The 23,937-nt window shown below is 51.6% G+C and overlaps 1 protein-coding gene across 2 annotated transcripts; it reads left to right on the forward strand.

Moving 5' to 3' along the window:
* Positions 1-289: 289 nt before the first annotated feature.
* Sdc4 (syndecan 4) lies at positions 290-19,046 on the forward strand. Of its 2 annotated transcripts, none has more exons than XM_076852049.2 (5): positions 290-376; positions 12,343-12,481; positions 13,624-13,670; positions 14,448-14,640; positions 16,971-19,046. In XM_076852049.2, the coding sequence occupies exons 1-5, from the start codon at positions 305-307 to the stop codon at positions 17,120-17,122; spliced, it is 603 nt and encodes a 200-aa protein (XP_076708164.1). In that variant the 5' UTR covers positions 290-304; the 3' UTR covers positions 17,123-19,046. The 2 variants fall into 2 exon arrangements, with proteins under 2 accessions (XP_076708164.1, XP_076708163.1); XM_076852048.2 differs by lacking the exon at positions 290-376 and adding an exon at positions 2,136-2,228.
* The last annotated feature ends 4,891 nt before the right edge of the window (positions 19,047-23,937 follow it).

Here is a 23,937-nt window from a genome sequence, read left to right on the forward strand (position 1 = left end):
GATCTTGGCCAGGTCCTCCGTTCCTGGGCCTCGGTTTCCCCAGTTATGAAATGGGGACAGAGATAATGCTCCCCGGGGTCCCGCCTGGCGGTGCCCCGGGTGACCGGGCGGTGGAGGTCCCGGAGGCCGGCTGCGCGCGGGGGCGGTCCCCGGGGTTTCCAGCTCGGCGGGCGGCGCAGCGCCCCGGGCCGGGCAGCGGCGGGGAATTCCGGGCGGGGCGGGGGCGGGCCGGGGCGGGGCCGCCGCCTATAAGTGGGGCCCGCGCCGGCCGGGGCCACTCGCCGCTGCCCTGGGCCCCGCGAAAATGTCGCCCGCCCGCGCGCTCGAGCTCTGGCTGCTCCTCTGCGTAGGCGTCTCCGCAGCCTCGGCCGAGTCGGTAGGTGCTCGCGGGTCCCGGGGGCGGGCCGGCGCCCCTTTGTTACCGAGCCGGGTCCGGTGCTGCGCGCGGGGCGCCCATCCCAGCCGGATCCCCAGGTCGGAGAGAGTTTGTGGGGAACTTGGCCCCCGGGTCGCAGGGAGGCTCGGTGGCCCCGCCACGCGCCGCGCCGCAGCCTGTTGCTCTTCCCGCTCGCCTGGTTTCAGCGCTCCCGCGGGCTCCCGCTCAGACGTGACTAAGCCCGTGTCACACCTCCCACACCCTCGCCCCTCGCTGTGATCCTGGCGCAGGCTCTGAGCGCTGAACCCAGCTCCGGGCTCCCAGAGGGGACAGCTTTGAGAGGCGGGGATGGCCTGGGGACGAGGGGCAGCGTGTGCTTGAGGTCGTGCTGGGGCTGGAGGTCGTGCCAGCCTCTGTGTTACGCACGGGGAGTGGACCGCTGAGCCCGACCTCAGTTCTGGCCCCCGCCTTGCCGTTGACTCGGAGGAGACAAGGCCTGCCCCTTCTAGTCCCACCTTCCCGGCTGCACAAGGCTACGGAGAAATGGGGCGACTAGTGCTTCTTTGGGGTTCCTAGAAAGTGGGGACCTCGATCTTTCAAGGGCACATAGGAGCGGTGGTTTAGAGGCAGCTGAGCTTCCGTTTTCTCCAAGTGTTGACTGCACAGGGGGAAACTGAGGCAGTCAGCGGGGTTACAGGGGACTGGAGTGGGGAAGGCCTCCGTGAGCCTAGAGAGATATTTCCTTTCCACCTTCTGCAGGTTCCCAGGATAGGTCACACAGCCCTGGGCCACCAGAAGCTGCATGGTGGCAGCCAGCTGGGGAGGAGGGAGGTATCTCGTCTGGGAAGTTGGGGGCACAGAAATGGCTGGAGTGGTGATCCACCTCCAGGAGCTTGAGCTGTGTGCCCTTTAGCCCCAGTGTTGGGGCAGTGAGTTCCTGGGGTTTAATCATTAATGTCGATTCCTTTGAAAGCCCTGAGTCTCCTTTTCCTCTCTACTTAGGGGCAAGTTGATTCTATCAGTCTCTAGTTGTGGAGTGAGTGAGACCCTAGCAATACCCCCTCTTCTCCGCATCCCCCCAGCCCAATTCCAGGCTCACCTTGCATACTGCAAAGATTTAGTGCTTTTGGTGTGTCTGTCTGGTCCTGTTCTAATAGTTTTCTAATGGCTCTATCAACTAACTTAATTTCAACAACCCCACTGTTTACTGTTCTTAAACTGGTCCTGAGGCTAGAGAGGTTAAGTAACTTGCCTAAGGTCACACAGCTAATAAGAGGTTGAGTCAGATTCAAATTAGACAGCCAGGCTTCCAAGTTCCTGCTTTTATCTTATTCTGAGGGGCTGTTGCTGTGTCCCATCCTGGAATAACTCAAGACTGAGATTTGCTGGGTTTGATTTAGAATCTGTTGAGATTGGGGAGCTGGAAAGCCTCAAGGGAGTTTACAGTGCAAGTACACAGAAGCCCAGAGCTGGGCACTTCGTTTCCCAAAACAAGGGCAGTTTTGCAGAGAGGTTAGAGCCAAGACTGGAACCAGCCTTCTGCCCCATTGTAGTGCTAGTGGGGCCTTAAGGGGTGGGGATCAGCAGTTAGGGAGGCATCTGAAGGAACATTAGCTGGGCCTTGTGGGAAAAAAGGAAAGGACCCAGAGGTGGCTGAGGTCACCATGTGGACAGTCACATGTTAGTCTCAGCTCTGGGTCTGCTGAGCCTGCAGGTACTTCACAGGAGGAGCAGACTGCTGTGTCCTGGGACAGTCAGAAGGATGTGGTTTGGGGGAGGGGTTGTGTCTATCCTGTGTAGGGTGACCCAGGATGACCGACCCATCAACTTGGGCAGCTGCTTCCTGAGAGAGGTATCAGTCTCTCAACTTGACCTTTGCTCTCCCCTTCCTGGCTAATGTCAGACCTCTTGCCTCTAACTGGGGCACAGGTCTTTCCCATTTGACTTTCCTTCTCCCACGTTGTGGCCCAAAAGATCAGACCAAGTCTCAGTTGGCTTAGACAGAGATGAACCAGCCTTCCTTTTTTGGTGGAGAAAAATGAGGCCCAGGAAGAAGGAGTTTGCTAGCAGTTATGACTTTGTTGAGTGCTTTCCATATGTCATCTAGTGCATTTTATCTTCACAAAAAGCCCAGTATGTGGCGATTATATTGTATTATACCCACTTTCCAGATGAGGGAACTGAGAGAGAGGTAAGATGGTAGCACCTTGGGGTAGTCAAGATGGTAGCACCTTGGGGTAGTCGAGAGCATCCAACTTGGGGCCATCAGAGTTCTTGTCTAACTAGTAGTCCTTTTTCAATTCTAGGTTTGATCCAAAGCCAGCTCTTTCCTGGGATGGTGCATCCCCTACCTTGGTGCCACAGGTTTTGGGAAGGAACCCCAGAGCGAACACCCAGCTGCCCTCTCCTCTGTCTGCGGGGTTTGCATCCTAAACCAGTTCTTCCTGTCCAGCTGGGAGTATTCTCCTGGTCTGCCTTCCTGCCACTCCCTCCTTGGCCAATTAAAGGCAGCCTTGTTTGGGGAGTGGGGAGGGATGGAAGGGGGGCAAAGGTGTTGCTGCCCGGGGGCACAGTCCACTGACTTGGCACCAAGCCCAGGCCGTTCTGGGGAAGTGTTCCCCAGCCAGGTGTACTTCAACTTAAAGACATTTCTGGTCTTCTTGAGAATTCTTTCCTTGATTGCACAGAAGTGAGGGTGGGGAGGAAGCCCAGTGGGTTCTAGGACCCTTGAGTATCCAGTGAGAACTCTTGGGACTCTGTGGGAGCCCAGAGAGTTACCAAACATCTGGGGAAATATTTGGGCTGGGCTTTGGAGGGCTTCATGAGGTTGGAGGGAGATCCCTTGCCCTGTTGAATTGATGACCCCCATCTGTAAAATGAGGAGTTTAAGCTGGATAGCTTCAAGAGCCCTTTCCAGCACTAATATTTCATTAACAGTTAAGTACCAACTATCCAGAAGGGGTTGTGGAGCCACAGAGACATCCAAGACATTCCCTCTAGGGACTTAATATGCTGCCCCAGATTCTGGAATGGGGGAAGCCCCTCCCACACACAACCCCAGGGCAGGAACTTTGCTTCATTTATTTTGGTTAAATACCTGTCCCATAGTTAGTTCTCAGGAAATGTTTGTATGAATGAATAAATTCATGCATGTAACTTCATTCTAAAAGGTGCATTGAGGTTATATATTACTAGTATGAATGTCTCCCAGTAATACTGTGAGGTATTTTTATCTCCATTTTTTATAGGAAACTAATGCTCAGAGGAATGTAGTGGCTTGCCAAGGTTAAAACCAGGTCGACTGATAGTGCAAGATGTCTGGTTTGATCATTCTCAGAACATTCCAGATAAGGAGATTTGCTGGGTTTGATGGTAATGCCTTGGGTCCTATTTCTACATTGTTGGATGTCCTTGAGCAAATATGCCCTGTGTCTGGGTCTCAGTGTCCCCACCTCTAAAATAAGGGGTTAGAGCCCTTTGCTTGCTACAGGTCCTTCCTCCCCCCACCCCAGAGCCCATTGATGAGGAGAGGGGAGCTTCTTGGCCCCCTTAGTAGAGAGTCCAAACAAGAGCCCGACTCAAAGAGAAGTGGGGATGGACATTCAGCTCCTGCCATCTCCAGCTCCTGGAAACGGAAGGCTCTTCCAAGGACTTGGAGTGCTGAGCCGCCTTGAATGAGGAGCGAGAGAGGCCAGGCTGGGCTCCAGCCCCAGCTCCCTGTTGAAAGGAATTGGCTTCTAGTTGTCCTGCGGCCTCCTGGGCTGGATGGGTGGGAGTGATTTCCAAATGAACCCTTAGAATGGGGGGAAGGGGTGGATGGGGCTCTGTGAGTCTCTGTGGGCTACTTTACCTGCCTGAGCCCCCATTTCCTTTCAGCATCTTGGCTAATAGGATGGCTCTGTGGTGGGGGTGTGGAATGGATATGAAGGCTTTTACCGTGTCCTTTGGAGGGTCAGCATCTTAGTGTCCAGGAGTCCAACAGGAAGTACTTGTACCAAGCCCCGTGTGAGGACTTTGACACTGGTCAGAGTTCATCCAGTCCTCAAAATGGGTCGTTAGACCTCTGCAGAACTGGGGGCACATCCCCCCCACACAGCAAAACTGAATGGTGTGAGCTCAGAACAAAGCTGGTGGCACCGTGCAGATGTGACTTGACCCAGGGTTCTGGGACACTTCTGAGGCCTCCTGCTTTCTGCTGGGGCTGTTGGGAGCTCTGGAAGCGTTGGTCTGGTGTGAGGCAGACCCAACTCCAGATGTATTCCGTCTCCGTCTTACTAGTGACCCGACTGTGGACATGCTGGGCAGCCTCTCAGCCAGCTTCCCAGTCTGTTAAGAAGGCTGGTCATGCTGGAGTGCAGCTCAGTGGGAGCTGCCTCGCCTGCTCCAGGTGGGTTCCATCTTCTGCAAAACAGGAAAAAAGGGGGACTAAAGCAGTAGGTAAGGAGTAGACACCAGGGTTCATGCCCAGCACCCACTCTCCCAAATCACCGTGCTTTCTGGAGAGTTTAAAGATAACAAGGCTGCAAATAAAGGCACGTAGAATAGTACAGCACTTAGCCGAGAGGAGACCGAGGGAGACCGAGGCATTCCTTGGTGACTGTCCCTTCCTTGCCAGGGCCTCTAGAAAGCTTTCTCCCCTCCCCCACATCTAACCCCACAGCTGGTGGCTGGAAAGGGAGGAGTCCCCTGTGGGGCTGATGGAGTCCAAATCTCCTATTTGTTTATCTTAGAAGTGGGCTGTTTGCTAATTATTGGATGGGTTTATATTTAAACAAGAACCAGTTCTTAGCAGCCACACCTGTTCTGTAGGAGCCTATTGCTGAACAACTTGAGCAACTCTGCAGCCTGCAGAGAGAGGGGGCAGGGTATTTCCTAAGGGTACTGGACACTCAGGACATTGCCCAGGTCTCATGTCACTCTCCTGTGTTGGAGGGACAGAGTTCTAGGCTTTTTTTTTTTTTTTTTTTTTTTGGTACTGGGAGATTGAACCCAGAGGTACTTTACCGCTGAGCCACGTCCCCAGCCCTTTTTGTTTTTGAGACAGGGTCTCCCAGAGTTGCTTAGGGCCTCTCTAAGTTGCTGAGGCTGATCTCAAACTTTTTTTTTTTTTTAATAATTTTTAGTTGTAGTTGAAGCAATACCTTTATTTTATTTACATGTGGTGCTGAGGATCGAACCCAGGGCCTTGCACGTGTCAGGTGAGCGTTCAACCACTGAGCCACATCCCAGCCCCAGATCTCAAACTTTTGATCCTCCTATCTCAGCCTCCCATGTCACGCCATGGTGCCCAGCAAATTCTCGTGTAAGGGTGGCTGAATGATTGCATATAACACTCTGGGCTTTGGAGGGGCAAAGTGATGACGGACAGAAAAAGGCAGTGTTCTGAGAAGGCAGCTAGCCCGAGTTTTGATGCATGGTGCCCTGGAGAGGGGAGGCATATGTCAATATTGGGTTCTGATTTAACCCCAGGAGAATAAGAAGCCTGGCTTTTTGAGCTGGTTTGTCATTAACTCACTGGTGACCTTTGGACATATTCCTGGCCCTGGAGGTCTCTCTGGCTCTGTCTGCTAGAGGCTGGGTAACTGTAAAAGTGGGTACATTTTACAGCCAGAAAACCCATCTCTGTCCCACCTCTGCCACTCACCCAGGGACACAGAGTTGGTTAATAAGTCACTTTGTTGATATGAGAGCCCTAGTATCCTCTATAAAACACCTGTGTCACTCAAGGGTCATAATCGGTGTTTGGCAAACTTGTAAAGTGCTGGCTGCAGTTGAGTTTATTATTAGTGGCTAGACAAGGCAGCCTGGGCCGACCAGGGCTTGGCCTTGGGTAGGTGGTGTCTGTACACAGTGAAAATGAAAACGTAAATGGCTTCTTCCAGTTCTCAGGGTTCACCTTTCATCCTTTTCAAAGGGCTTGGGACTCCCTCAAAAGACGACTCTGAGCTTACCAGTTAGTTCCAGCTTCGACTTCCTACAGTCTCCCCACCCCCAACACACTCTCTGGCACCCCTGCTTCTCACCCCATCTGGGCCACACCGTCTTACTCAGTCCCTCCCTGGTCTTTCGTGCCAGGGAGCTCAGCTGCCCCAGTTTTCTCTGGCAGAGGAGAGACTGTCAGGTGACACCTGGGGTAATGGAAAGGCGGGTAGGAGGGGCTGGCATGTGTGGAAACAGTGACTGGGTGAAGCTGGGTGGTGGCAGCCAGGCCGGCAGGGGACTGGCTGCACCACTCAGTCCTCCCTGCTGCAAATGGCTGGGCTGGGCACCAGCCATTTGAGGATGCTCCTTGCCTCGGGAAGCCCAGCCACCAGGAGATGATTAGGGAACAGACTGAGCTGCTCTGGAGCAGTGGCTTCCCTGGGTGGCGGGGGAGGCGGGAAAGGGGCAGGAAGCCAGCACCCTGGTCCATCTAATCTGCTGCGACAAGGCGCAGAGGAGGCTCTCAACGGTGCTCTCAGAACACAAGAGGCTTGTGTGCGCCCTGAGAGCCTCCCCGCCACCGATCCAGCAGGGAATTCGGATCGGCTGCCTAGATTACAAGCCCCAGCTTCAATGCACCTCTGTCTCCGGGGCCCTGAGGGAGCCAGCCCCTCCCTGCTGTCTCCACTGGTAATCGGAGCAATGCCCAGTTTGGTTACCAGGCCTCAGGACAGAGAGAGGTTTGTTTCTTTGAGACCCGTCTTTTATAGGTGGGAAACCGAGGCCCAGAGAGGGAATCACCCGAGACCACCTAGGGAGTCAGTGACAAGGGTGCTGGAGTGGCTCCTGGTAGGAGGTTGTCCAGAAGCTCCAGAATCACCTCCCCCTTCCCAGGATCCTGGAGTCCTTGCTTGGGAATGGGCTGCCCTGGAGCTTGATGAAAAGCTGGCTGCTGGCAGTGCCAGGCCTGGCTCTCTTCATAGTGATTATGTTCAGAGTAACCTGACCTTGAAGTGGGCAGAGCTGACATTTGAACCTTCGCTCCACCCCCACCCCCAGACCTTGCTTAACCCTTCAGGTACCGGAGCACCAAACTGCAGACTGTATGTGATTTCTTTTTGCCTTCTAGGGTTTTTGTTTGTTTGTTTGTTTGGTCCCCAAGGCATGTCAGGAAATACTTTGGTGATCCAGGTCCCAAGTGGAATTTCACATGTCTCTGGTCAATGCTCTGCTCCTTCACAAAATTTCTCTCTCCATTTGCTTAGGACCCATAATTGTGTTACTCTACCCATCTCTGGTCTTTCCCTCTTGCATAGTCTGAAGGAATCTGTTTGGTTATTGAAAGTCTCTGGTCTCAGAAGCAAAATAACAAGCCATGGTAGGTTATGTCCTTTTGGAGTTTGCAGAAGTACCGCTCCATCCACTGGCCAGCTTCTTTGCAGCACAGGAGCTGCTTCTACAAATTTTCTCAGGCCTCTGACCCTTTGAGTATTAATAGTCCCCCTTAGCCAAAAAGGAAGGCAGGTGGGAATTAATAATAGCCACCACTCATTGAGCACCTGCTGTGTACCCTGCCTGAGCCGGGTTGCTTGTATACAATATGCATTTCCCTTAATCATTATCACTCTGCAGGGTGCTAAGGAGCCAGATTATAAGTGAGGAATTAAAAGCCCAAATAAACTGTTGGGTTCGACATGCCCATCCTGGGAAATATCTGATCCTTCAGAATAGAATGGGGGGTGCCTGACATGGACCCTGTATCTCCTGCCAGAATCTGGTGAGTCCAGCATTGGAGCCCAAGGCACTCACCCACCGACCCACTCTGCATTTGTGTTGCCCAGTTACTGCTCTCCTGGTCTTGCCTCCTGAAGGAAGGATCAAGTGTGGCCCTGACCCTGCCTTCCCTGAGGAGGAGGCAGGTGGGGGAGGCTCTCATTAGATCACAGTTAACCAAGCCCTGACCCTGAACTCCCTGGTAGGCGCCTGCCAAGTTTCTGTTTCTTTGTTGGAGCAATATCACTTTCACCTTTGTTTACTCCTGCCCAGGGAAGGGGTACCCTGGAGCCTTGGTCTGGCAGTGTGTGGGAGGTCAGGTTAGGGTGGGGAGGTGAAGAGCGTGTGGCAGTGAGGAGCCTGGTTGTGGTTAGGAGGAGGTCTTGAGGAAGATCTAGGTCTGAACGCCAGCTCTGTTGCTTTCTCGCTGTGACTCTGGATCCACAGCCCCACCAAGCCTCAGGTAGAGCCCCTCACAAAACCGCTGGACCAACTCAGTGAGCTCAGGTGTAGAGGGAGCCGAGTAGGGTGCCAGGCACGTGGTGGACACTCCATGCTTTTCCTGGGGTGACAGAAGCTGTTGGACTTTGAATAGGGTTGGTGACCTGTTCCTAGTTTCTTGCCACAGTCTGAAAACTATATGGGGAACACAACCAAAGCGACAGCTGCTGCCCATGGATTTGCTGAGACCCTCGGCGCAGCCAGACTCTTGACAGGGAGGAAGACAGCTCCAGCCTGGGAGCTGGGAGAACCGCTTCCAAGTCCCGCTCTGCTGGCAGCTGCTTATGTGACCTTGGCAAAGTCCCTTGTCCCAATCTGTTGGAGAGGTCATAAAATGAGACCGTTTTGCTCCACAGCCTCAGATACTTTCTGTTGGCAGGTGCTAGTTGCTATAAAGTGAAAGCGAACCTGCCTTCCCCCATCTTCTTTTCCCTGGATGGCTTGGGAAAGAATACAGGACCCCTAACCCCCCAGGTACCAATGCAGGTGCCCAGCAGCCGCAGGGCCAGCCACCGGCCGTTGTAAGCTGGTGATTCTGTTGTGCATCTGTGAAAAGACAAAGATGCAGAGAGGCCTGGGGCCTCATAGAGGGTGCCTGTGCAGGCACACACACACGTGAATACGCGTGCCTGGGCAGGGGTGGGGTGAGCTGAGGAGAACAGACCATCCTTAGCCAGGAGCAGGGTGGGGTCTCTCTCTGGTCAGGATTGGGCCTGGCTGCTGGGTGGCCTGGCTCTCCAAAGCCACCCCAGACTGAATGGGCCTTGTCTGAAAGGAGGGAGGTGGTGGGGGAGGGCGGTTGGTGCCTTCCCAGCTGCCACTAAAAAGAGGGACGATTACCCACAATCCCATGGGGCTTGGTTCCGGAGTGTCCTAAATGACCCCTGCTCACTTGGGAGTTTCCCTCTTGGTAGGCAGAGAAGGGGCAGAGAGGGGCCCCCAGAGCTCAAGGAGGACTGAATTCCTTGTGTCCTTGGTCAGACCACTTCACGTGCTCTTACTTACTGAGGAGGGACGCCTCCTAGGCTCCTCCAATGCAGCTGATGAAGAATCTGTCTGGGACCAGGTCTGGGCCTGGCCATGCCACTGGTCCCCAGTGTGACCTTGGACTAACTCCATCTTCTGGGAACCTGTTATTGAAACGAAGGGTTAGGGGTGGCCAGTTGCCCACCAGGAGGGCTCACCAGGGATGAAGCTTGGTTTCAGCCTGTTTGGGGGCTGTCTTGGCTGCCAGATCTTCACACCTGCTGTCATCTTCAGTGGAGGATGGAGGAATTCCTAGCCGCCAGTCAGCATGTTGGTCCCATGGGTGGTTTTGAAACACTCCATAGCGTTTTCACATACTAAAGGAAAGGCCTAGTGCATAAACAGCATTCCATGGCTCCTGATGACCAGGGAGCAGGACAGGTCTCTGGACTGGAGCTGCAGGAATCCTGGCCCCATTGTTGGAACCTTGCTTCTGTCCTGCAGACTTGGAACTCCGACACCCCACAGCAGGCTGGTTTTCAGGCCAGGTCAACAAGTGGCCAACCGTCTTTGTCCCCGCTGGATTTGAAGCACACATGTGTTCACACATTACCAGGGCTCATGTGTGAACACATGTGTTCCTATGTATGTGGTTAAAAGCCCAGGAGACTCATGCCTGGCTTCTGGTTCAGCATGGCCACTTTCTGCCTGTGTGGCCTTAGACAAGTGACTACTTTTCATAGCCCTCATTTCCCTCTCTGCAGAAAGGTCTACTAAGAGGGAAAACATCATGTCAAGTGCTTCGTTCTAAAACCGGACCCGGTAGGCCGTGGAGGCCGCGCTGTCTCAGATCTGAGCCCCAGGGCATTTGCAGGAGCGGGAGCAGGGGCCAGAGCGGTGGAACCGCCCTAGGTGCGGCCCTTACGCAACCCTGTGGAGCCTTTCCCTGCGCTGCCAAACCGCAGCCACAGGCGCAGGCCGGGAGTGCGGGGGCCGGAATTCCAGCGCCAGCAGCTCAGCAGCTCCTGATTCCCGAGTCGTGAGGTCATCCCTAGCCCGGGCTTAACCCCTTCGGACTCCCAGCCCACGGGTGCCGTCCCAGCGGAGGCTCCCCACCCGGGGAGCGAGGGATGCTGTCCCTGCCTTCTTCCCGCCTGACCCCGCTGCCTTCCGGGAACCCAGCCTCCTGCCCCGCGCCTCTCCCCGGAAGCCCGCGGGAGGGTGGGAGAGGAGGCTGGTCTCCGAAGAGGCTTTCCTAGACCTCTGCTGCTGCCCAGCTTTGTCCTGGGAACCCAACTGGAGGAGGTTCCTTCTCAGAATCCCTGCTGTGCCCCTGGCAGCCTCAGCTAGGCACAGGGCAGCTAGAGGGCTCTGGCGCCTTTCTACCCTGAACTGTGTTGCTAACACTGTGCCACCTTAGCCAAATCACTGTCCTGTCCTGTTCTCAAATTCCCTCAAATTCTGTGAAAAGGGAATGGGACTTCCTGGGGTGGCTTATATTCTGTGGTTCTAAGCAGACCCCTCCCCTGCCTCCTGCAGTTATGGGGTCCTTGCCCCCCTGGACCTTGGGTACTTTCCCTTTGAAAGCTGTTGGGTAGGGGTGGCCCTCAGACTCTGCTATGACCAGGGGTCTCCATGGGGTGGGATGCTGGATTGGATGGTCTGTGGGGGCAGGGACTGTGCCTCCCTATGCCCTGCACAGTGCTGGCAGCAGAACAGCTTGGTGGGAGATGTTTAGAAATCAAGGCTGAATTCAGGAGACTGCGCTTGAGTCACCAGCTGAGCAACACTCTGACCTGAGAGGTCTTGGTGTGAGTGAGCCTGTCCCAGCCAGCTTGACTCAGCTGGGAAAAGTGTCCCGATTGGGCAAGACCAGAGCCAGGAGTCCACTCCCTGCCATGTGTGAATCAGCTGCCACTGCCTCACAGGACCCTGCAGCATGGCACCCCCAGGCTGGGGCTGCCATTGCACACGGGACCCACTGGCTCTGAAACCAGGCAGCCCCATCCTGTCTCCTCTTCCTGCCAACTCTGTCACCAAAAGAAAATAATTTATGAAGTCTTTAATGCCCAGTCTCCTTGGTTGTAAAACAAGTTAACAACGTGCCATCAGAATTATTAAAAACCGGGCTGGCACTTAGCAAGCGCTCAGTAAAGGGTACCTAATAATAATGACTTCATTATTACCACTTTTATTATTTTTAGTAACAGAGAATGGGAAAGAGATTTACCTAAGGTCACACAGCAAGTAGGAGACAGAGTATGATCTAGGACCTGGGTCTCCAGACCCTGGCTCTGTCCCCTGCTGGCACCTGAATGCCCACTTTACTTATTTTTTACTTTTTGGTACTGGGATTGAACTGGAGGGCACTTTGACAGTGGATATACTTCCGGCCCTTTTTATTTTTTTATTTTATTTTTCTTCATTTATTGTCTTCAGTGTGTTACTGAGTCCACCCCAGGGGCAGATTTTACACACACACACACACACTGTGTGTGTGTGTGTGTGTGTGTGCGTGTGTATTTTTAATGTGCTGCTGGGTATTGGAACCCAGGGCCTTGTGCATGCGAGACCAGCACTCTACCAACTGAGCTATATCTCCAGCCCCTTTATTTTTTATTTTGAGACGGGGTCTCACTAAGTTGCTGAGGCTGGCTTCAAACTTGCAATCCTTCCGAGTGACTGGAGTCACAGCCTGCGCTACCCGGCCTGACTTCGGGTTCCTGGTAGCCAGCACTTGAGTAAAAATAGTGTTGTAGATCACTGGGGACCACTGGCTGAGGCTTCTCCTTTCTTCATCCTAGATCCGAGAAACTGAGGTCATCGACCCCCAGGACCTCCTGGAAGGCCAGTACTTCTCTGGAGACCTACCTGATGATGAGGACGTTGGGGGGCCTGGGCAGGAACCTGATGACTTTGAGCTGTCCGGCTCTGGAGATCTGGGTATGGAGGACGCGCTGGGCAAGCTTGGGTCACAGGGCTGGAGGGAATGGTAGCCCAGCCAATGAGAAGTAGACCGTGAAGCCTGGGATTTTTCCACAGAGCCCCTCCTCCTCCTCAAAAGGAGAAACAAGTAACTGTACTAGCCTTTCCTATCCCTGAGACCTTCTGAGGCAAGTGGTGTGTGGCTCTGAATTCACTGTAGCTTTGTGTTTTCAGGCGCTAGTCTGAACCTGTCCTGTAGGCTCCTCCCTGTGGCCAAGGGTGGGGCAGGGTGGGGGAAGAAGGATCCTTGTGGTGTTCTTCCTTTGGAAAGAAATGGAGGTGGGGTGGGAGGGGCATGTGTGGACAGAGGCTTCCTGGGACCATACCAGGGGCTGTGCCCTTCATGGTCTTGTCCTGACCCTGACCTCCAGGGTGGACCACTGCTGAGAATCATCCCTCTTATGTTCAGGGACGTGTCAGTATTCCAAGTTTGAAGTCACATAGTCCTGACTTCAAACCTTGACTGTGTGTCACCTCTGAGTCTTGGTTTCCTACTCTGTAAAATGGGAATAATAATGACCGTACATCAGTGTTGTGGAACTGAACTGAGTTAGAGCTCTTGGCATGGACCAAGCACCCAGGTGACTGTGTGTCTGTTGTAGATTTAAGTTATACAACATGATGTTATGGGATACATACACATAGTAAAAGGTTCTGTAGTGAAATATCCATCTTCTCAGTACATGTTTTAAGGTGCAATATATGGTATTTAATATTACAATTAGTCTTCTTTCTTACACTTTAATTCCCAGGGGTCTTGTTCAAATGCAGATTCCGATTCAGTCAGCCCTGAAATTCTGCACTTCTAGCCAGCTCCCTGGAGTTGCTGCTGGTCCCTTGTTCTGAACAAGGGTTTGGAGCTGAATGGCTCTGCTTGGCTACTTAGCTACCAGCACACTGTGAGAGAGCTAGGGAGGCAGGTCTCTGGAGTTCCATTTTTCAGACTAGGTGACTGAGATTGAGGTGACCAAGCTCACTTGCTGGACCTGGAGAGTTAGGGGCTGTGATTGTAAGTTAGGACTCCCACCAGCCATGGCCTCAGGGATCACTTACTTGGGGGAAGCGGACCTTGTGCTTACAGAGCTATTCTGACCTTACAGATGACTTGGGGGACCCCAGGATCTTCCCTGAAGTGATCCACCCCTTGGTAAGTCTGCAGCCTTGGCGCCCACCCCTGTCACACACCCATTGAGGGGCAGAAAGCAGTTCCCAGGGGTCTGACTCCTTTCTGCAAGGAGCCTTTTCTTCTGGGGTCCTGGGCTTATTTCGGGACAGGCACAGCTGTGGGTCACCGGTAGGCCACATGCTCCCTGCGGGGGTAGTCACTGTCCACACCAGCTCCTTTTCCATGACTTAGGGCTGTTCTCAACTGTTTCCAAATAGCACACACAGTTCTGTCTACTGCATTTGTCACCACAGTGGTCCTGAATGTTTCCCCTGTGTAATCAAATGTTCTCGTCACTTACAGGCTGCATAGTTAGTTCACTTGGTTCTTCTTATTGATGGAGAAACTGTGTATAATTTTCTAATATCCTAAAATTAAAACACTGTGGTAAGCTCTTTAGGATAGAGCCTCAGAGGCAAAATGGCTGCCTTAAAGGGCAACTGATTTCTAGGGTTTTACCACATTGCCTCCAGAGCGGCTACTCCAGAACACCACCTGTCAACAGGTGTGGGAACATCCATCTCCCATCTCCCTTTTCTCTTGGTCAGGTTCATTTCCCATTTGGGTCAGATGTACGAGAAAAGTCCAAGGTGAGGGTTTGAGCAGCATGATTTTGAGAGGTGGTTGTGAGGTCCTATTCCAGGACCTCAGATGGTTCAGCCCAGATTCTCCACCTGGCTGCATGTCCCAGCCCTGGTTGGGTTCCTCCCCAAGCTCACTGAATTTTTGTTTGTCTTTCTTTCTTTCCCCCACATTCAGGTGCCTCTAGATAACCACATCCCTGAGCGGGCAGGGCCTGGGAACCGGGCCCCCTCAGAAACTAAGGAGCTAGAAGAGAACGAAGTCATCCCCAAGAAGAGCTCGCCCTTTGAGGAGGATGTGTCCAATAAGGTGTCCATGTCCAGCACTGCCCAGAGCAGCAACATCTTTGAGAGAACCGAGGTCCTGATAGGTAAGGCCCCTGATTGATAGGTAAGGCCCTGGGCGGCTCTTCCTGACATGCCTTGAAGGACAGAGGGCCTGTGGGCAGGGACGCCTCCAGGCCCTTCAGCTTGCCCTGGGGGTTGAAGAACTTTAACTCCTGCAGCCTGGTGGGGGATGCAGGAATTGCATACCAAAGTCTTCTAAAGAATAGGCCTTGTGGGCTGGGATAGAGGCACTGGGTTCCATCCTCAGTACCACATAAAAATAAAAGATATTGTGGCCACCTATAACTCAAAAATAAATACTAAAAAAAAAAAAAAGAATAGGCCTTGTGACTTCCCCTGTCTGTACGCCCCTCTGGGGTATTTTTCAAAGCTCTTTCACAGCCTGGGTGTGGCATCTGGGAGTTAATCATTAATTTCCCTTGAAAGTCTGAGATTCCTTAGGACTGGATTGGCTTCCCTTTCCCCTGCTCTCTGGTTTAGCACCTTGTGACCTTGCTGAGAAGCTTTTTGAACAGAATGAACCCCCACTTTTCTCATCTGTAAATGGGTATGATGATTACTCCTTGGGTTAGTGTGACATCACTGAATCTTCATTGTCCCCTCAGAAAGTGAGGCATAGGATATCTTCATGTGACAGAACAGGACACTGAGACCAAGAGAGGTTAAATATTTGGTTGCAAATGACAACTCTTTTGACTGCAACATGCTGGTGTGGCTAAGCTCTGTCCCAGGGAAAGGGACCATTGAGTCTTCCATATTCCAAATTGTTTTGTGGAAATGTTTTGGAGGTTCAGCCCAGATTCTCCCCCTGGCTGAACTTGAGATCCTCCTGCCCTGACTCCCTGGTAGCCAGGATTGTAAGTGTGCCTCACCAGCCCAGCACATTTACAGATTCTAGATCTGTTGATTAGGTTTTGCTTAGAGCAACTAAAGGTGCTACTGTTTCTAAAGGAAAACATAAAAGTCAGGGATCTAGTCCAAGCCCCGTTTCTTATTCATGGAGAGACAGGCCCGAGCTTTGGGGCACAAGGCAAGAGAAGAACTGAAGCCAGCTGTTTGCTCTTCCATTTGAGCATTAGCCAGTATTCTCATATTCTCATGTGTATGTGGGATCCTCCATTCTAGTAGTTTAAAACAGTCTCCAGGGGCTTTAAGTGTTTGCTGTATGCCGTATGATTCCTGTGCCCCTGAGGGAGTCCCTCCAACAATCTGAAAGTCACAAAGCCAGGAAGAGTGGACCTGGTGTTTGGACCTAGGAGCACAGTTGACTTCTCAGCCTGTGCTTGGACCTTGACCCTGTGGGGAGGGGTCTCAGTGGGCTTTTCCAGGGGGAGGCGATAGAATTGGGAATGGGGTCGCTGCCTCATGTTCCATGTGCTCTTTCTGGCACCTGGGGGGGGGGGGGCCTCGCTGCTGCTTTTTATGGCATTTTGGTCAAGATGGAACCTCCCGTGGCTCCTTTGCTGCTCCATCCCATTCTGTGCCCAGATCAGTAGGGTGTGCAGTGATGGAAAATTAATCTTCTTAGCCCAAGTAAGACTGAATTAGTGGACTCAATCTGCCACAGAAAGGCTTCTGTGAGCCATCCCTACCCCTAACAAACAGGAATGAGTCATTCAGGCCACCTGGCGTGGTGGACAGAACAGATGCTCACCTCTGCCTGACACTGGCCAGGCGCTCCTCGCTGAGCCTAACTGTGAGCGCCATTTATTAAGCAGGCCCAGTTCAGGGTGTTGGGGACACAGAGATAAATCCCCGATGTTTACAGTTCCTGAGCCTTGAGCATATGCTCTGCCCTAGGCACTGTTCTAAGCCACTAGATAATTTATTTAATCTTTAGGGCAAATCTGTTCTGCAATGAAAGAGACTAAGGCACTTGCCTGGAATCACACAGTAGGTGGAAGCGGAAACTGCCCAAGCCCTGGGCCCTGTGGACCTGCACCACAGTAGGCGATTATCTGTGACACCCCGGGGTTGACACTGGTGGTTCCACATGGTGTACAATGTCTGCCCACATACACCTGAGCAGGCCTAGGCAGGTGGACCAGTGGGCACTCAGGGGAGCTCCAGAGTTCCCTGCAGATGTGCCGGGTGTCTCTGCAGCTCACGTCGCTCTTCTCCTGGCTGTTGCTGGGGAGTCTGCCTGGACGACTTCGCCATTTGAATCTGAAGGTCTTCAGTGACTTACAATGCCTAGTGTCCCCTTGTCATAACTGGGGTCGTGAGGGTCAGCTTAATGAGGCGTTCAGCTCGCCTGGCCCAGGCAGTGGTGACGTTGGGCCGTGGGAAGTGTCCGTGGTGCAGGGGGTCGGCTGAGCAGCTCTCACTGGCTCCCATCTCTCCCGCTCTGCAGCGCTGACCGTGGGCGGCATCGTGGGCATCCTGTTCGCCGTGTTCCTGGTCCTGCTGCTGGTGTACCGCATGAAGAAGAAGGACGAAGGCAGCTACGACCTGGGCAAGAAGCCCATCTACAAAAAGGCCCCCACCAACGAGTTCTACGCCTGAAACTTCCCGCGGCCACCGGCCTGGACTTGCGGGGGAAGGGAGCCGAAGGATTGTGGACGGTGGACGTTAGAGTAGGGGAGGCACCTGGATACCTCCCTGTCCCTATCTCCAACTCTGACCCCAGCCCCGGGTCAGAAGCGACATCATCTTCTACGCGCTGCCTAGCTCTCCTTGGTTCTTTGGGCCAAGGTTGCCCCTGAAGGAAAGTGGGGGTTACGTGTGGCCTTTCTGAAGCAAGCCTGGGATTGCGTCATTTCTTTAAATTTCCAGATTAGAATCTAGGACCAGTTTTGAGCCTGTTCTGAACATGCCTCATCAGAGGCCCCTGGAGCCAGGGAGGAAGGGGTATTTATTGTGGGGGGTCCTGCCTGGAGGTCTGCCCTGGCTGCCTCCTCCCTTTTCACAGCCCGTCCCTCTGCTGGGACTCGGGAGGAAGAACCAGAGCCCCCAGAACCCCCAAGAGTGTCCACCCATGGGTCCTTGCAGTGGACCGTGGGAGTGTTTGTGGTCCACCTGGGGCCATCTTAGGCTCTTTCAAGCGACTTGTGAAAATCCACCTTCTTTCATTTGGCCAGGGAGGGTGGGAGAAGTCCTGAACATGCACCCTGAAGTGGATCTCTAGAGTATTTGTAAGTCATCTTTAGGGCGTTTTTGTTATTATTATTATTTTTTTTAAAACAGTTCATTCCTTTGTGCAGAGCGTGTCTGCCTGGGCAAGAGTGTGGAGATGTGAGGATGTTCTTAACCCCCACATTTCACAGCACCTGCTAAGTTTGTATTTAATGGATTTTATGTTTGTTTGTTTCTTGAAAACAAGAGAAGAGCCGGAGATGTGATTTTTATTAACTTTTTTTTTTATTATTTATAGCTTCATACAGGGCCTCTCCCCCCACCCTTTTTTTTTCTTTAAAAACCCCCTCCCCATTTAAACAACTTCCTGCTCCCCTGCCCATGACCTTGGTCCTTTCTGAAGCTGCTTCATCTAAGAAGTAACTTTTGCTGAAACATAGTTTTATAGCAGATTCCAAAATATAATATAGGGATGGTGTGGTATTTGTGTCTGTGTTCCTGTAATGTATTATTGTTTGCCCTTGGTTCTAGAAAAATGGATAAATATATTTTTTCAGGATATAGTGTGATATTTAGTTTCTCGTTGGCCGGGTGGCTGCGCGGGCGGGTTTCTGCCTTTCTCTTGCCCTGTTCCTGGTGCCTTCCGACCAGGCTGGGATGGTGGAGGGCAGGTGATCCCCACCCTTCTGCCTTCTGCTCAGGGCCTAGCTCAAACTCTAGGGTTTGCGTTCTCTAGGCTCCAGGGCTGTGCGAGACGATACAGTAACCACAGGTGGCTGTTTAAATTAGGTCAATTCAAATCATGTAAAGTTAGAAATTCATCTGTCAGTTGCACTAATCACATATGACCATCCAGTCACCACATGGGACTCCTGGCTATGGTACTGACCCTGCAGAGAGCGAGCCCTTCCATCTCTGGGGTGCCACACGCTGCTCTAGAGAGCTGTACTGGCTTGGTGAGTTAGTGCCCAGCTTGGCTGGGACGACCCTTGTCTCCCTGGGCAAGGGGAAGGGACAGGGAGGAAAGCCTATGGGCCCAGCGGGGTCTGTTATCTGGGGCTCTTCCTCTTAAAGAGGAGAGTCCAGGTGGCCTAGCCCAGGTAGGTTGTTTCTTCTGACCCCACTGGCTGGGGTGGGGAGAATCGCCCTCCCTGGCTGTGCCCTGTGGCTGTTCCCTGCCATCTGCACCCCAACCCAGGGTCCCAGCCGGCTGGGTCCCCTTCTAGCCTCAGGGCCCTTCCCTCTTGCTGTGTTGGAGTAGCCTGTTTTCTGCAGCCTGCCTCCTCTGTCCCCTACACACTGTTGTCTGTTACTGATTTTTTGATAAAAAGATAATAAAGCCTGGTACTTTCTAGATTGCCTGCATCTGTCATTTTAATGTCAGTCCCAAGTCATTCTTGTGCTCTGTACCTGTTGAACTCAGTGGAGCCCGAGAACTGCCACCCCGCCCCGGCCCATGCCAGGCGCCAGGGAGAGGTGGAGAGGGAGGACTCCAGGGCAGGGGTGAGCTCAGCTTCTCGCTGCTGGGTGTTTGTTTGGGTGGTGCTGTGTTTAAAACAAAGGCAACTCAGTCTCTTTCTCCAGATTCCTCCTTTTCTTTGGGAAAAAAAAAAAATGTGTAATGGCAGAGGTCAGCCTGCATGGCAATGACCAGGTGCTGTGCTGCTGGGAAGGGCCACCTGCTACACCTGGGCTCTGCTATAGTTGGAAGCCTCTGGAAACACCACTGACAACCTCTCAGATCCTCACCACAACCCTCTGAGGTGGTGAGAACCTTTTTACCAAGGGGATAATCTGCCCTTAGCTTGTCATGCAGAGTCGAACCTTAATTCCAAGTCCTTGGACACTGGTGATTTTTTTTCCCTTGACACTATGCTGCTTGGTTGGGTAGGGGAGGACACCAAGAGGAACTGGTAGTCGTCATGGCAAACATACCATGTGCCTGGAGCCTTGCTTTACACTTGAACTCATTAATCATCACAACGCCACAAAGTAGACGTCATTGTAGGCCCATTTTACAGGTGGAAGGACTCATCTAAGGAGTTAAATAACTTGCTCAAAGCTACACGTCTGGGCCTGGGATTGTGGCTCAGTGGTGAGCGCTCCCCTAGCATAGGCGGGACCCGGGTTCGATCCTCAGCACCACATAAAAATAAAGGCATTGTGTTGTGTCCATCTACACCTAAAAAAAATTTTTTTTTTTTTTAAAGCTACACATCTTGCCAGGGATAGCGGTGGGATGTGAACCACAGGCTCTGGAGTCTGCTTATAAACATGCTGCCTATTAGAGGGCTGTGTTGCCCACTGCCCCTTTAACTCAGCAAGACCTTGTTGCAAAATTTAAAAAGAGCTGGGGATATAGCTCAAGGGTGGAGCTTCTGGGTCCAATCCTCAGTACCACAAAAAAAAAAAAAAAAAAAAAAAAAAAAAAATCTTCAATTTCACTAGCTTCATCTTTTTTTAAAAATTTTTTTTTTTCAATCTAAGGATCAAACCCAGAGAGGGCCTCACACATGCTAGGCAAGTGCTGTACCACTGAGCTGCATCCCCAGCCCTGTTTAATTTTCTTTTAAGACAGGCTCTAAATTGCTTCCCACCGCAGCACTCCTAGTTGCTGGGATCACAAGTATATCCCACCACCAGCCTCATCTTCAGAGTTTCAGTATTACATGTGGCTAGTGGCCACTGTACTGGAGAGTGCAGGTACAGAACTGTCCAATTGTCCCAGGAATCCCTGTGTTGGATGGTGTGAGTTAAAACCTCTGCATTCTGATTTCAACTCCTACCAGCTGTTACCCTGGGCTCGCACAACCTATGGGGAAGGAGGTCAGAGCCCGGCCCAGAGTAAGTGTGCACTAGGTGGTACCCTCTTCATTGGTGCCATCTGTGGGTGAGATATTAGCTTCAGAAGGCTCCTGTATTATCTCTTGCTATATAAAGTTATCCCCAAACTAAGGGGCTTATAATAACCCAAGCATTATTTCACATAGTGTCTGTGAGTCAAATTAAGGGGCAGCTTAGTTGTTTGGTTCTGGGAGGATCCAAGATGGTGCACTCACGTGTCTGGCAACTTGTTGGCAGGAGGCCTCAGTTCCTCACCCTGTGAACTTATGTAAGGTGGAGTGAAGTGTCCTCATGACATGTCACCTGACCTCTTCCAGAGTCAGTGATCTGGATAGATGTTATGATGCCTTTTATGAACTGGCTTTGGAAGTTATACACTCTTCTTTTGAATTTTTTTTTTTTTTTTTTTTTTTGGTGATGTTGCTGGGGATTGAACCCAGGGCCTTGTGCATGCAAGGCAAGAATTCTTCCAACGGAGCTATTTCCCCAGCCCTGTAAAATCTTGTTGGTAACACGAGTCAACCCTATTCATTGTGAGAGTAGACTCCAAAAGGCTAGAACACCAGGAAGCAGCACTCTTTGGAAATCATTATTAAGGCCATGGCTCCATTTTGGTCAGTACTGGACAGGGGTTAGTTATGTGGAGAGCTAACTCTGATAGGGCACAATATTATTATGAGAATTGAGCAAGGAGTGCAAAGTGGATTCTGGACAATATTGGACCATTTTGTTCATGATCTGCCAATCATCTGAGGCTGCAGAACTGACCCCTGCATGCAGCATTTCCTGCACGGGCATGGCAAGCCCTGTGTGCTACACAGATCTCCACTGTCGATAATTTGCTACATGGTTTTGGGGAGTAGGCAGAATTCCAAGATGATCCTTAGGATCCTGATCCCCACCTGGTGTATATAATTTGTATAATCCCTTCCTTCTACGGATGATAGGACCTGTAAATATAGGATGCCACTAGGTTTATAGTTAGGTTACATTAGAAAGCAAAGGTGAGGAGATTTTGTCGATGTATTTAGTGTCCCAAATTAGTTGATTTTTGACTTAGTTAAAAGGGAGATCATCCTGGGTGGGGCTCGAAGAAGCATGTTGCCCTGAGTTCTTCGGCTATGAGGAAAAAAGTTTTGCTAACAAGCCTGTGAGTGTGGAAGAGAACTCTACGCCTCCCTGACAGACACCTTGATTACAGCCTAGGAAGATCCGGAGCAGAGCAGCCAAACAGTGCTTAGGCTCCGTGGAGACTCTGGGACAATAAATGTGTAGTTGGGATCTGCTACTGTGGTAATTTGTTAAGCAACTGGAAAACAAACACTCGAAGGTCACTCACCTCTTGGACCCTCAATTTCCCCATCTGTTAAATGGAGGAGGTGTGTATGGTGTGAATCATTTCTAAAAAGTGATTTTGGAGTAACAACAGTGACAGCAACTAGCCTATATAAAGTGACTGCTGTGGGTCAGGACCTATTGAAAGCGCTTTACATATATCGATTATGTCATTCCTCATAACGTCTTTTTATTTTATACTTATATTTTAGCTATGGGTGGACACAACACCTTTATTTATTTATGTATTTTTTATGTGGTGCTGAGGATCAAACCCAGTGCCTCGTGCATGCTGGCCAAGTGCTCTATCTCTGAGCCACAACCCCAGCCCTCATTCCTCATAACATCTTATGATTAAGATCCACATTAACAGCCAGGTACAGTGGCCTATGCCTGTAATCCCAGCAACTTAGAAGGCTGAGGCAGGAGGATCACAAGTTTGAGACCAGCCTCTGCAACTTAGCAAGGCCCTAAGCAACTTAGTGAGACTGTCTGAAAATAAAAGGTAAAGCACCCTGGGTTAAATCCCCTGTACCAATAAATAAATAAATACATAAAGCAAGCAAGCTGCATTTACAGATGAGGAAACCGAGGCACAGAGTGGTTGAGTGACTTGAACTTGCCAAACTCACCCAACTAGGACACACAACTGTGATTCTAGGATGACTGCTGTCGACATTAGATCTACCTTCCTTCCTTTAAGATGACCCCCACACACACACACACACTCAAGACAAAACCAGCCAAGTCCAGGACACCCCTACCCAGGGCCAGGTGCTAAAGGTAATGCCCCTTTACAGGCTCAGCCAGGGGCAGGGGCAGAGGTGATCTTTTGGACTAGACAGGGCTCAGGGGTGAGCTTGGTGGGATGGACCCCACCTGATATTCTTTAACCAGGTGAGTCCGTTAAGAACTGACCCAAGGCTCAGCCTGCCCCAGAACTTTGCCCCGCCCCGCCCCATGGCAAGCAGCCAGCTGCGGCAGGTGTTGACCACTTCACCCACTGAAAGAATTACTGTGGCACCACCACCTGCCTTTGTCTCTTGGGGTCTGGAACAGAGCCAGACCCATTTGGGGGGGCTTTTGGTATGTGTGTCTGAGTTTGCTCAGGGCTGGCACTTGGCAAACCCTTGTAGATGTCACATGGATTTCACTTCCCTTAAAGCCACTTCCTCCCCCCTTGTCATCTTCATGGTCCGTGCCCTCAGCAGTCCACATCCTCCCCAAGGAGGAAGATGTCTGAGAATTTTTCCCACAAGTTCTCTTTGCAGAGAACCCAATTAACAAACAAAAGAAAGCTAAAAACCACAAAGAGCGTCTAGTATTTAGAGGGTTTTTTTTTTTTTTTCGGTAAGGGATTGAACCCAGGGGAGCTTAACTACTGAGCCACATCTCCAGCCCTTTTTTATATTTTATTAGAGACAGGGTCTTGCTGAGTTACTAAGTGACTTGCTAAGTGCCTGAGGCTGGCTTTGAACTTGTGATCCTCCTGAGCCACTGGGATTACAGGTGTGTGCCACTGCGTCCAGCTGAGTCTAGGCTGCTAATGGTGGGATTTCAGCAGATTGAGAGATGGAAATCTCGGGAAGGTTTGGGGACAGACATTTTGGCTTTATCCTCACTATGTGCCCCATCCTTTCATAACCCACACCCCCACACCCATACTCTGCTCCACACACTCTCCACCTACATTTTGCCACATTCGAGAATGAGAATTAAGAAGACCTCAGAGTCAGGGTTGCAGGGTTCCAATCAATAGCAGACTCGGTCATCCACCTGCTGTGACCTGGCTTTCCTTAGAGGCTCAGTTTCCCCATCTACAAGATGAGGAGGAAATGTGGGCTAGAGCAATGATTCTCAGTTTGAGCTGCTCACTCAAACCACACAGAAAAGTGTGCCAACAACACAGACGTCCATCCCCCACCCCCAAGGTTGATCTGTGGTATGGCTTAGAGAGCTAATTTTTATAGCTTTGTAGCGGATTCTAATGTGAAATGGACTGAATCAATCCATAATTTTTCCTCTTTGGTACTCAGTTTTTACCCACTGAGCCACATCCCTAGCCC

Source organism: Callospermophilus lateralis, chromosome 3 (genome assembly GCF_048772815.1).
Source record: "Callospermophilus lateralis isolate mCalLat2 chromosome 3, mCalLat2.hap1, whole genome shotgun sequence".
Lineage (NCBI taxonomy): Eukaryota > Metazoa > Chordata > Mammalia > Rodentia > Sciuridae > Callospermophilus > Callospermophilus lateralis.